Raw genomic sequence first — 13,260 nt, 5'->3', positions numbered from 1 at the left:
CATGGCGAGGCACTAGGCCTTCTTGGGTATGAGATCATCCACCACTTCCTAGACAAAGCCTTTCAAAGAAATCAGATATTTAACTTCTTACAGTAAACTAGGTTTAACTACAGAGATCTCAATAGAATCACAATATCGAAATATGAAATCAAAAAATAAAATCGATAACAAAACGATAACCTAAAACCGATAACCTCATGTATTTGGTTTTACAAGATCTATACAAAAGATGAGCTAGTTATGATACGGAAACTAATAACTAGTTATACCTTTTTTAGCTTATAGACCTCTTGATCTTCTGCTGTATTCCTCTCCTTCTCTTGGACATCGTGTGGGCGACGATCTTCCAAGATGAAATCCACCCAAGCTTCTTCCTTTGCTTCCAAGTTTCGGCCACCAACTAACCTCCAAGGGATGCTAGACAAGAGAGCTTCCTTTTCTTCTTCTTCTCCTTCAAGTAAACGGTCACCAAGAGATCACCAAACTTGATGCCGCTGGCCTCCAAGGAAGAAAACAAAAGGAGAAGAGAAAAGAAAGAGGGCCGACCACCAATGGATTGGAAGAGAAGAATAGAAGATGTATATATTTCATGATGCACCCCCTCCATCTCTTTTATAATCCTTGGTCTTGGAAAAAAAGAAAATTTTTAAACATAATTAAAACTTCCTTATTTTCCTTGCTAATGACTAAAAAGGAAAGTTTTAAAACAAAAAATTAAAACATCCTTTTAATTCTTGTCATGGCCGGCCCTACACATTTGCTCCAAACAAGGAAAGTTTTAAACATAAAATTAAAACTTCCTTATTTGTTTCCGGTAAGAAATTTTTAATAAAAAATTTCTCCTTTAAATCTCTTGTTGGTTATAAAAGGAAAGTTTTATAAATTAAAATCTCTCTTTTAAAAACATGTGGATGGTTACAAAAAAAGGAAAGTTTTATCAAATATTAAAATCTTTCTTTTAACTACAAATAAGAAAAGATATCAATCCTCTCTCTTAATCCTTTGTAGAAAGCTATAAAAGGAAATATTTTAAAATTTAAAAACTCTCTTTTAAAACCATAGTTTCTACAAAAGGAAAGATTTTAAAATTTAAAATACCCTTTTAATTTTTATGTGGCCGGCCACCTAGCTTGGGCTCCAAGCTTGGCCGACCACAACTTGGCTCCAATCTTTGGCTTGGCCGGCCCTAGCTTGGGCTCCAAGCTTGGCTTGACCGGCCCTAGCTTGGGCTCCAAGCTTGGCTTGGTTGGCCACATCAAGATGGGTAAGAAGTTGAGCTTTATAAATAAGAGGCTACAACAGGGACCGAGTGGAGGAATTGATTTTGGTCTCCTGATGAGCTTGAGCTTCCCGTGTTCGCCCCGAAAACCCAACTCAAGTTCATCAATAATAACTCATACCACTAAAGAGTTATTATTGCACTACCACACCAATCTCATATTACAATATGAGCTCCTTCTTATCATGAGTGTGTTAGTCTCCCTATGTTTAAAATATTGAATGCCCACTAATTAAATGAGTTACTGACAACTCACTTAATTAATATCTAACTCCAAGAGTAGTACCGCTCAACCTTATTGTCATGTCGGACTAAGTCCACCTAAAGGGTTTACTGATGTGTGCAAATATTATGATCATTTACGCATGTTTTAGCGCACATTCACGTACTTTATGCATACGTATTCGTTGCACGATTGCCCCTTTCATCTTGTATTCATCATATATGCTCTTTTGTTCGGATATCTGCTCTTTGTTTGGTTTCATGTTGACAGGGACAACTTTCGAAGCGAAAATAGTGATTATCGATGCACCGGAACAAGCCAAAGAACATGGTCGTGCGATCTCGCACGGTCGTGTGACCAGACCGAAGAGGGGAAGTGCACGGTCGTGCAACCCTGCACGGTCGTGCTGCCGAGACCGAGGCAGATCAACACACGGTCGTGCAACCTTGCACGGTCGTGCCACCTCTTGATCGAGACCAGGAAGTGCCCGGCCGTGCATCATTGCACGATCGTGCGGCAGGGACCGAGGCCAGACACCACACGGCCATGCCAATTGGCACGGCCGTGCAGCGCCACGAGAGAAGAGAATGAACACGGTCGTGCCATCTTGGCACAGCTGTGTCGTCGCAGCCGAGCCCTAGTCTATATAAGGGTTTTAACCCTTTTCCTTGAGAGAGGAGCGCAGGGAAGCGAGCCGTCAGTGGGAGAAAAATCTTAAAGCCATCTCACGCCATCTTTGACCTCCGTCCAACGATCTTCCACCACCGTATCAACTCCAGAAGCAGAGGATTGGATCCGAAGGCCACTCGTCATCATTGGATAAGCATATTCTTTCTTTCTCTCTCCGTGTCTGAAGATTATATGTTTATCTACATTATGTCTTTGGATATTTATCTGACACTTATGGAGTAGATCGTTTGTTCTAGGACTAGGGAGTAGTTATGGTTCAGTTTGATGTAAGACTCGTATTATGCTTATGCTCGTTGGATGATCTTCTAGGTTTTGTCTCAATTGCATGTTGCTTGATTGTGTAGAACTTGTTAACCTCGTAGAGGGATTATCCCTAGATCGTACACCCGAGGGGCCCTAGTGATAGGGGTAATCTGTTCACGGACATCTAGGATACTTCCTTGAAAGAAGAGGCAAATTCCCCTCAAGGAAGCGAGATACCAAACTTAGCTCTTAACCACTATTCTCGACTTACCAATTAGAGTCGTGTCCTTAAGATTTGCCGAGGTGCCCTAGTGACAGGGGTAAACCGTAACAGGCCTTCTTAGGGTCATTCTTTATTCTGGCATTTAAGAATAGTCGTCTTAGCTTCCAGCAATTGCATGTTAAAGGACAACGAGCGTAGGACAAAATGTGACACATCAATACCACCACAACGAAACCGACCTCCTAGAGTTTCTCATAACTAAGTGAACACTTCGACTCACCAGCTCTCGATTCTTCTTCCCGACCTTTCTTCCCTAGATTATCCACAACCATTGGTAGTCTAGCTAACCCTTAGTGAACAATTGTTAGTGCTTATAACCAGCCCCTGTGGGATCGATATTTTTATTACTGACGACGAGTCCGTGCACTTGCGGTTTGTAACAAATAGTTTTGGCCGGAAGGGCCTTAGCAAAAGGATTTGACAGGTTATCTGCTATGCTTTCTTTTCTTAATTTTCTGCATTCATTTCTTTCATTTTTTTAAATTTTATTTTCTGTTCCGCTATCATATTTCATATCTTATTATTGCATGTATAGAGCTAACCTTCCAAGAAAGCTACTACCCTTTGATCCAGAGATTGACAGGACCTTTCTGAGGAGAAGAAATCTACAGAAGGCATTCCAAGCAACACAAGAATTCTTAAAAATGGTCGACAAATTGTTGAAAGATTACGCGACACCATATGCACGAGAGGTTCGGTCCTGCATCACCCGACCGCCCATTGAGGCCAACAACTTTGAAATCAAGCCTGTAGTAATCCACATGGTCCAGAAAAATCAATTCGGAGGAGGACCACATGAGGACCCAAACCACCACCTAGAGCTGTTCTATGAGATCTGTGGCACTATGAAGGTGAGCGGGGTCCCTCCAGAATCAGTCAGACTACTTCTCTTCAGGTTTTTCCTGAAAGACAGAGCCAAGTAGTGACTGAACTCCCTTCTAGCGAACAACATATCATCCTGGGAGCAGTGTGAGAAGAAGTTTCTGGATAAGTTCTACCCGCCTAGCAAAACTGCTCACATGAGGAACCTGATTGCCAGCTTCAAACAAATAGACTCAGAATCATTATTTGAAGCTTGGGATATATTTAAGAGTATGCTAAGATAGTGCCCCCATCATGGTCTTGAAAAATGGTTGGTTCTACATACCTTCTACAATGGGATAAATTATCACACGAAGGTATCTCTTGATTCTGCAATAGGAGGAGCACTGATGAACAAAAGCCTCGATGAAGCTGAAGAGATCATAGAGAATGTGGTGCAGAACCACCATCAATAGTCATCTGAAAGATCTAGTGGCTCTTTTACGGGGAATCCAATTAAAGCTCTTTACGGGGGAAATTACACTCATGTATGCAAAGTTGGACGCTCTGACTAAGAAATTTGACACCATGGGAGGCAATACAGCTAATGCAATAGCATGCGTCTGCGACACCTGTGGAAGTACGGATCATGCTCAAGACACCTGCCCCTTTGGGCCGATATAGGCACAGATGAACCAACTTGAGCAATGTGATGCAATAACCAGCTACAATCAGAGGTAAAATATTCCGTACTCCAATATATACAATCCTAGATGGAGGGATCACCCCAATTTTTCATACTAGAATAATCAGGATCAAGGACCAGCACATCAGAATTATCAGCCTGGGCAACAGAGCCACCAATCTGGACAACAGACCTACCAGCAACAGTAACCTTCACAACTGTCCAGGATTGAAAAGATGCTTGAGGAAGCTCTCTCAGAGCAAAAGGAGATGAGAAATGAGATCAAACAACTGACTCAGAGGCTGGAAAACTCTGAAAAACACCAGAAGATGCAAGACAGCCAGATAGCTCAGATAGCTCAGTCCGTCTCAAGAGCACAGGGTACATTCCTAGGGAAGCCAGATTTAAATCCAGTGGAGCATTGCAAGCGCATTGAGCTGAGGAGCGGACGTACTATGGGAGATCCCCAAATCATTACTCAGAAGGAGCTTGACTCAGAAAAAAAACCCTCTCTCCTATTGCCCAATCAGACTCAAAATAGGGATGGAGAAGAGGCTACTAAAAAGATTGAAGAGACTCTTCAAGCTGCCCCACAGCATCAGACGATCCCTTTTCCTCAGAAGCTTATAGCATCCTAGAAAGACGAAGAGTTTAATCGATTCCTGAAGAAGATCAAAAAAATCTGCATAGAAGTATCACTAATAGATGCGCTACACCATATGCCGAAGTTTGTAAAATTTTTAAAGGGAATATTATCTAACAGAAGGCAGAAGGGTGACTTTGAGACTATGACATTGATAGAGAATTGTAGCGCTCTCCTTATGGCGAATTCTCCACCAAAGCTTCAGGATCCAGGAAACTTCTCCATGCCATGCAAAATTGGTTCTGAACTCATATCGAGAGCCTTCTGCGACTTGGGGGCCAGCGTCAGCCTACTTCTGTACACTTTATGCAAGAAGCTGGGCCTCCAAAATATTAAATTGACCACTATGACATTGCAATTAGCTGACCATTCATGCAGATACCCAATGGGGATAGTGGAAGATATACCAGTTGAAGTGGGTGGATGTATAGTTCCCACAGATTTCATTATCTTGGATATGGAGGAAGACTCTAAGATACCGATTATCCTTAGAAGACCATTCCTTGCCACAGCTGGAGCCATCATTGATGTAAAAAGTCACAGGTTATCCTTGGAGATCGACAAAGAAAAAATCGAGTTTGATTTATCTGATTCCTTCATCTGCAACCCCCCCTTCTCAGGGAAATTCTCGCAAGATCAACATACACAAAGTCGAGGAGTGCAATTTCCATGAGAGTCCCCCTCCAGCAAGCACCATGAAGTACATTTGTCCTGCGCGAGCGAAACTGAAGGCGCAGGCTAGAGCATTGACCCTAGGAGGAGAGTCGTCCTTCCACGGGTTTAGTCCACATTAACTGAACGAGGTCGAGCTAAAGACCTAAAACAAGCGCTTCTTGGGAGGCAACCCAAGGGTTTTTCTTTTATTTTAGTTCATCATTCCTTTTTGTCGTTCTATTTCTCTAGTGAGTTTTAGTCTAGAATTTTATTTTGGGTATTTCATTTTCAGGATGTGCATAGCCTCCGCGAGCTGGCCATGAGCGTTTTTATGGGCGTGGAGGTGATGGAGGAACCGAAATGACGAAGAGAGAACCACTATGAGCTTAAGGGAGCTGGCCGTGTGACCTCACACGGCCGCGTGGAGCCAACGTGGAGACTAAAGCCACAGGCCGTGCAACTCTGCATGACCGTGCGGCTTGTGCAGAGAAGAAAGAGGCATGGGCCGTGCCAATTGGCACGGTCGTGCAGCCTTGGCAGAGAGGAAGAAGGTCCAGGTCGTGCCAACTAGCACGACCGTGCGACTCATACAGAGGAGAAAAAGATAGGGGTCGTGCCAATCGGCACGGCCGTGCCACTTCGACCGAGGGGAGAAAGAAGGAGGACGTGCTAATCGGCACCACCGTGCAGCATCCCGTTTGACCCGGCCGTGTCTATAAGGCACGACCGTGCCCCTGCCCGTGTGCGCCGCCTCCTCTTCCAAGAAACCCTATTCCCATCTCCCTCTCTCCCAAAAGCCTTCTCCTCTCTACTACACCTCATCAACCCCTGATTTCTCACCTCTAGAGCTCACTTTTGCCTAGATCTACACCTAGATCTAAAACTTCCTCAAGCCACAAATCCGAAAAGAGAGAAGAAACTTTCCTATTTTCCCTTCCTTCTCCTCACTATTCCCATCCTCAAGATCCATCTCCACAAGAAACTCCTCAAAGCCTTGTACCATGTCGCAGATCTTGAAGAGGCTTCGTCGAGGAAGCGGTGGATCAGGCGAAGGAGACGCATCGGGAGGTGACAAAGGCAAGGGGAAGGCTTCATCATCTAAGGGCAAAGGAAAGCGGGTGGCACGCGACGAAGGTAATGAAAACGAGTTCAATATTATTTTTAGAAATCATGAGCAAAAAGCTAGATATGATACTCTTGTCACTAGAAAAATCTTATGCACTAAATATATGGATCCCATTACTATGGATGTGCTAGGAATTAAGGATGACATAGATTGGATGATTAGTGCTTTAGATTGGAATGATATAATGTACGCCCATGCACCGACTTACCCCCGCCTAGTTCTTGAATTTTTGAGCTCAATAGATGTTAAATTCCCTTTTGAGGATGACTACGCAGGGGTCATAACTTTTAAAATGATGAATAAAGAAGTTCAGTGGACCTTTAGTGATTTTAATGATTGTTTTGGGTTACCTACTGGTGGTCCGCGTGGATTTGATGGTGACCAGTTTAGGGAGGTACATGGCCATTTTCAGTTCACTAGGGACTTCTATAGTCAGGTGACGGGGCTCGTTCAGGATTATGATGTTGACCAGGAAAGGATGAAAAATTTTATGGATGATATGGATATCACTAGACAATAAAAAGATGCCATATATCAATATCATCAACACCTTGGCCATCTTCCTGGTATGCCTATATTTCCCCATGATACACATCGAGGGCCTCCTTATTCCCCACTCCCGCCACCATATTGATTTCATCAGGATGATGAAAAGTCTAAGTCTGGGGGGTGTTGTTGCACAACCTGAGTCGAGTCGAGTCTTTCTTTGATTTTTGCATATTTTATTTGCTTTGTTTTATTTAGTCTTGCTTATTTATTCTCATTTTATTCTACTTGCACCTCATTTACATTTTTCTTTCCCATCTTTTTATTCTACTTGTCCGATAGCAAAATAGCTAGCGTTTTCTTAGTTCATGAGTTTTCAGATGGTGTTAGTATGTTTGGTGTATCTTTTTTCTCTATCTTTAGTAGCATGAAATAAGTTAAGGATTGTACGGAGTTGGGTATGAGTTTTTGCCTAACCTTAAGGACCTTATTTTCACTACACTTAAGTACTTAAGCTTGAATGGTAGATATACTTTTGAAATAGTTATGATTCATCTAAATTATTTAGTACTTTTGTTCCCATGGTGATTCCTTACTTACATTTTGGTCACTGGATAACCTCGGATCATGAAAGCTCATTTGGAAAAATCCAAATCCCAACATATGCATCGCATGTGTAATAAGTGCTACACCTCTATAGAACCAAAAAAATGAAAAAAAAGGGATAAAAAAATAGTTGTCATGAGTGAAAACTAACAATTCATCCCTTTGAAACCGAGTTAGGTTACTGGGGAAATGAATGTTATGTTTCTCTTGATTTCGATAAGTATCCTTTGAGACCTTATGTAAATTAAGGAAAATGAATCAAGTGTGTGGCAGGTAAGTGCCTATTACCGGGAACATTAGGAACTCAATTGTATGACGACTTAACTAGGACAAAGAATTGAAACTTGAAAAGTTTGAGCTACTTACTGGACCGAGCACAAAGGACTTATGCTTAGGCCATACTAAGATTACTCCACAGTCATGCTTATCAATAAAACTAGTTGATAGAGTTAGGCGAATGCACTAGGGATTATGAAGCACTGCAGGAACTTATGAACATAGTTTGTAGCGTTTTGCTTGAGGACAAGCAAAGGATCAAGTCTGGGGGTGTGATGTGCGTAAATATTATGATCATTTACATATGTTTTAGCGCATATTCACGTACTTTATGCATACGTATTCGTTGCATGATTGCCTCTTTCATCTTGTATTCATTATATATGCTCTTTTTGTAAAATACTGAAAATAGGCGAATATTAATAAGGGAATTTTCCGGAATTTTTGGATATTTTTCGGAGCTCGTATGGACGAGTTAACGGGGACAAGAACGGGGTCCGGAAAAGCCTGTTTAGGCTACCCAATTTAAGCGAGGAAAAGATTATATTTATATATCCTTTTCCTCTTTATTTCTTTATTTCTTTTCCTTTGTTTTTGTCGCCGAACCCGAGCCAACCCCGCACTCTTTCCTTCTTCTCCCCGACGCCGCCGCGCCCTTCTCCTTCGGTGCCCTAACCGCCGGCCACTCGGCGGTTCTCTCCTCTCTTCTCCCACGCGTGCTTAAGCCGGACCAAGGGAGAAGCCGACTTTCTTCTTCTCTCTGTGCTCTTCTCCTCTGTGCAGCGCCGAAGCTTCTTCCTCTTCTCATCTCTTCACCGCGCCTCTCTTCATCTTCTCTTGTGCCCTAGAGAGCAGCGAGCCACCACCGCCGCTCCTCCCTGTTGCACACCGCGAGCCGATTCCCTGTGCCCTATCGCCGGCCTTCTGCCGCGACGCTGACCCCTCTGCCGTCGGCGACGAGCCACCTCTCCGACTCTCTCTGTGCCGGCGACCGAGCTTCCTTTCCTCCCCACAGCAGAGCACTCCGGCAGAGCACCACTCCTCCCCTTACTATTCTGTGCCTAGTTTAGGTGCGGCCGAGCCTTCCTCTGTGTCCTAGGTTCCGTTTGAGGTAAGTTTGGAATGTTGATTTTTCATCTTCTGTTCTTGATCCGAACAGTGTAAATCGTTTCCAACTAAGGGTGTTTTGTTCTTGAACCTGTTCTGGACAGAATCTGTGCGGTAGATTTTAGCAGCAAAGCTTTAAAATTTCAGCAGCAACGATCCTTGCTTCAGCCCTGAGTAGAGAGTTGACAACCCTACAGCGGTGTTTGGTGTTGAGGTAAGAAGAATGATATCAGATTTGTAGTGATGCAAGTTTGATTTGTAGTTAGAGTTTGTGATTGTTTATCTACCAGTCTTTGTAACTTAGCTAACATTGTTCACTAGCGATCCACAGCACCGGTCATTCTGTTTTGGGCAGGGAACCCCTTCGACTGTGAGCCATCAGCGATCATCTTGGATTTGGGTGAGTTCTTATGATTGGTTTAGATTAAGTTATTGTGATGGACTATGCTTATTGCAAGTCCCAATTTGAATGGATTGGTTAAGAAATGATTTTCATGTGTTGGATGGATTTTGGAAGAAAAGGATGAGATTGTTAGATTGGATTTATTGAGATTTTGGCTTGCATTGTCCGATCTACGATAAACCTAAGTGATTGATTGTATATTTATTTCAGGGTTTTGATTTGAGACAAGAGCTCTGATTAGAAGACATACGATCTATTGGAGGCGGGTACCTCTTGACTTATCTTTTATGATATTGTCTTTGGATATGCATAGTATTTTTATAACTACAAGCAATGAACATGTTTGTCTTTGGTATGTCACTGTTGGATATCCATAGCATGTTAGGTTTATCGCCTGTGACGTATCCGTGCTTATATCATGTGATTTATTGCCATGAGTACTGTATTACCATGAGTATCTTAGTTTCTAAAATAAGTGACATACCATGTTTTACTGAGGTTAGGACTAGGTTCTGGACTTTTGGTTTCAGTCATGTGTATCGAGATTATCTGATACTTAGGTTTTTAAGCCATGACCGGCTTGTGTACCTCTATTTGTATATCACATATGATTCGTGTACCTAGACTTTGATTCTTTGATCTGTGTATATTGTTGGTACATATGTTATGGAAGGGAGATATGTTTAGGATCTAGGTTGTTATACCATAGAGGACCTGTATACCCTAGATCTGTGGATTTGACTCACTGATATTGTGGTACCCATATTATATATATGGATATGATTATGTTGATCAGTTTATGACTATGCTTAGTGTCATGCATCATGATTGCATGCTGTGCGATTGTCGGCTCCACTATGGTTGAGCACATCGCCAGTTACATGTACTGCACACACCACCACTCATGGATTAGTGGTATATCAGGCAGGTGTGTGGCGGTTCTGCTGTTTGGCTCCGTTGGTCATATGACCAGCGTGGTAGCCGGCAGTCAGTTCCGCTCTGTTTGGCTCCGCTGGCATTTAGTGTAGCAGCGTAGTAGCCGGCAGACGGTGGACTCTGTTTGGCTCCGTTGGTCAGGTGACTCAGCGTGGTAGCCGACATAGATACCTCCCTGTCATCATGTACCGGGAGTTGAGAGCATTGAGCTCCCCCATTTATGATTTGGGGTCACAGGACAGGAGTACTCCGACAGCATCCCGTCCACTCGGTCACTCATCAGAAGCAGTGACGACAGAGTGCACGGTTGTCACAGCCCTACCCACTCGGTCTCACCATTTGTGTGTGAGATGACTGACTGGCGTCAGGGGTGACCAGGGCGCATCATTAGCATCATATGCATTGATGCATTTATATTCTTATGATTGTGTTTGCTGCATTTTGGTTGGATGCATACTTTTGACCTGCATACAGGATTATTGACACTTTCGGTTTGACGACCCTTTTGTCTGGATAGGAGTTCCTGGTGAGTACAGCTTCCTCAGTTACCTTTCAGTTTTGCATATTCCCTATATATGATTAGGAAGCTGTATTCCATGTTTGTTGCTGTTAGATATATCTTACTACTCATGTCCATTGGTATTCGCTGAGTTGTTGAACTCACCCCCGTTGACACTATCTTTTTCAGGTACCAGGTTATTTATGGTGTCGCTTGGAGCATCCTGTCTGCTGGTCCCCACGTCACATCAGAAGACTTATCGGTTTCACGTATGTTTTGTTTGTTTTATGTGTCAGTTTGTTTAGCTCTGTACTCTGGTTTTATTTTTGGAGTGTTGACGTTGTTATGTGGTATTTTGTATTTATGTTATTGGTTGTGTAAGTCTAGCCGGCTAGCAGTTTTGTGTTTTGGTTTTGGTACAGCCGAGTGGGCTGCTTTATTTTTAACTGCGTGGTTGTGTCAGCCAGAGGCTGAATTTGATATTAACTGCGTGGTGTTTGTTTTCTTTTATTGTTATTATTCCAGCCGCATGTGGCTGAGGTATATAGTGCTTGTAGAAAAGTTTCAGATTGTCCGCCGTACAGGGGAGATGCTGCCGAAATTTCTTCGGACAGAGACTCCTCCGGGGCGTGACACTTTTATTCGGATATCTGCTCTTTGTTTGGTTTCGTGTTGACAGGGACAACTTTCAGAGCGAAAACGGCGATTATCGACGCACCGGAAAAAGCCAAAGAACATAGTCGTGCGATCTCGCATGGCCGTGTGACCAGACCGAAGAGGGGAAGTGCACGGCCGTGCGGCCGAGACCGAGGCAGATCAACACACGGCTATGTAACCCTGCATGGCCGTGCCACCCCTTGACCGAGACCGGGAAGTGCTTGGCCGTGTATCCTTGCACGGTCGTGCGGCAGGGACCGTGGCCAGACACCACACGGTCGTGCCAATTGGCACGGTCGTGGAGTGCCTCCAGAGAAGAGAATGAACACGGTCGTGCCATCTTGGCACGACCGTGTCGCCGTAGCCGAACCCTAGTCTATATAAGGGTTTTAACCCTTTTCCTCGAGAGAGGAGCGCAGGGAAGCGATCCGTCAGTGGGAGAAACATCTTGAAGCCATCTCACGTCGTCTTGGACCTCCGTCTAGCGATCTTCCACCACCGTATCGACTCCAGAAGCAGAGGATTGGATCCGAAGGCCACTCGTCGTCATTGGATAAACATATTCTTTCTTTCTCTCTCCGTGTCTGAAGATTGTATGCTTATCTACATTATGTCTTTGGATATTTCTCTGACACTTATGGAGTAGATCCTTTGTTCTAGGACTAGGGAGTAATTGTGGTTCGGTTTGATGTAAGACTCATATTATGCTTATGCTCGTTGGATGATCTTCTAGGTTTTGTCTCAATTGCATGTTGCTTGATTGTGTAGAACTTGTTAACCTCGTAGAGGGATTATCCCTAGATCGTACACCTGAGGGGCTCTAGTGACAGGGGTAACCCATTCACGGACATCTAGGATACTTCCTTGAAAGGAGAGGCAAATTCCACTCAAGGAAGCGAGAGACCAAACTTAGCTCTTAACCACTATTCTCGACTTACCAATTAGAGTCGTGTCCTCAAGATTTGCCGAGGTGCCCTAGTGACAGGGGTAAACTGTAACAGGCCTTCTTAGGGTCCTTCTTTATTCTGGCATTTAAGAATAACCGCCTTAGCTTCCGACAATTGTATGTTAAAAGACAGCGAGCGTAGGACGAAACGTGACACATCAATACCACCACAACAAAACTGACCTCCTATAGCTTCTCATAACCAAGTGAACACTTCGACTCACCAACTCTCAATTCTTCTTCCCGACCTTTCTTCCCTAGATTATCCACAACCATTGGTAGTCTAGCTAACCCTTAGTGAACAATTGCTAGTGCTTATAACCAGTCCCCGTGGGATCGATATTTTTATTACTGACGACGAATCCGTGCACTTGCGATTCATAACATTTACATGACAATCCTTATGAGCTCCTCAAGGGGACATTACCAACCTAGATTACTAGGACACAATTTTATTCTATAATCAACAACACACCATATAAATAATATCACTTCCCAACTTATCGGGCCTATTGATTTAACGAACTAAATCTCACCCTTTGATAAATTAAAGAAATAAATATTAAGTATACGTGCTTATTATTATATCATGATTAAGAGTTGCACTTCCATAATAACAGAGATTTTGTTCTTTTATATAGTCAGTATAAAAAGAAATTACCTCAAATGGTCCTGCTCAATACACTCATAGTGTACTAGTGTAATTTTATAGTCAAG

The 13,260-nt window shown here is 43.2% G+C and overlaps 1 protein-coding gene and 1 pseudogene across 1 annotated transcript; one reads left to right on the top strand and one right to left on the bottom strand.

The window, feature by feature from the left end:
- Positions 1–3,769: 3,769 nt before the first annotated feature.
- Positions 3,770–3,841, bottom strand: LOC121978944 (annotated as a pseudogene).
- A 1,151-nt stretch (positions 3,842–4,992) lies between these two features.
- On the top strand, positions 4,993–5,520 carry LOC121978289. Its single transcript, XM_042530654.1, has one exon. The coding sequence runs from the start codon at positions 4,993–4,995 to the stop codon at positions 5,518–5,520; it is 528 nt and encodes a 175-aa protein (XP_042386588.1).
- The last annotated feature ends 7,740 nt before the right edge of the window (positions 5,521–13,260 follow it).

The sequence above is a fragment of the Zingiber officinale genome, chromosome 4B (assembly GCF_018446385.1).
Source record: "Zingiber officinale cultivar Zhangliang chromosome 4B, Zo_v1.1, whole genome shotgun sequence".
Lineage (NCBI taxonomy): Eukaryota > Viridiplantae > Streptophyta > Magnoliopsida > Zingiberales > Zingiberaceae > Zingiber > Zingiber officinale.
The sequence above is the reverse complement of the archived record's forward strand: the minus strand, read 5'-3'. Positions and strand labels throughout refer to the sequence as shown.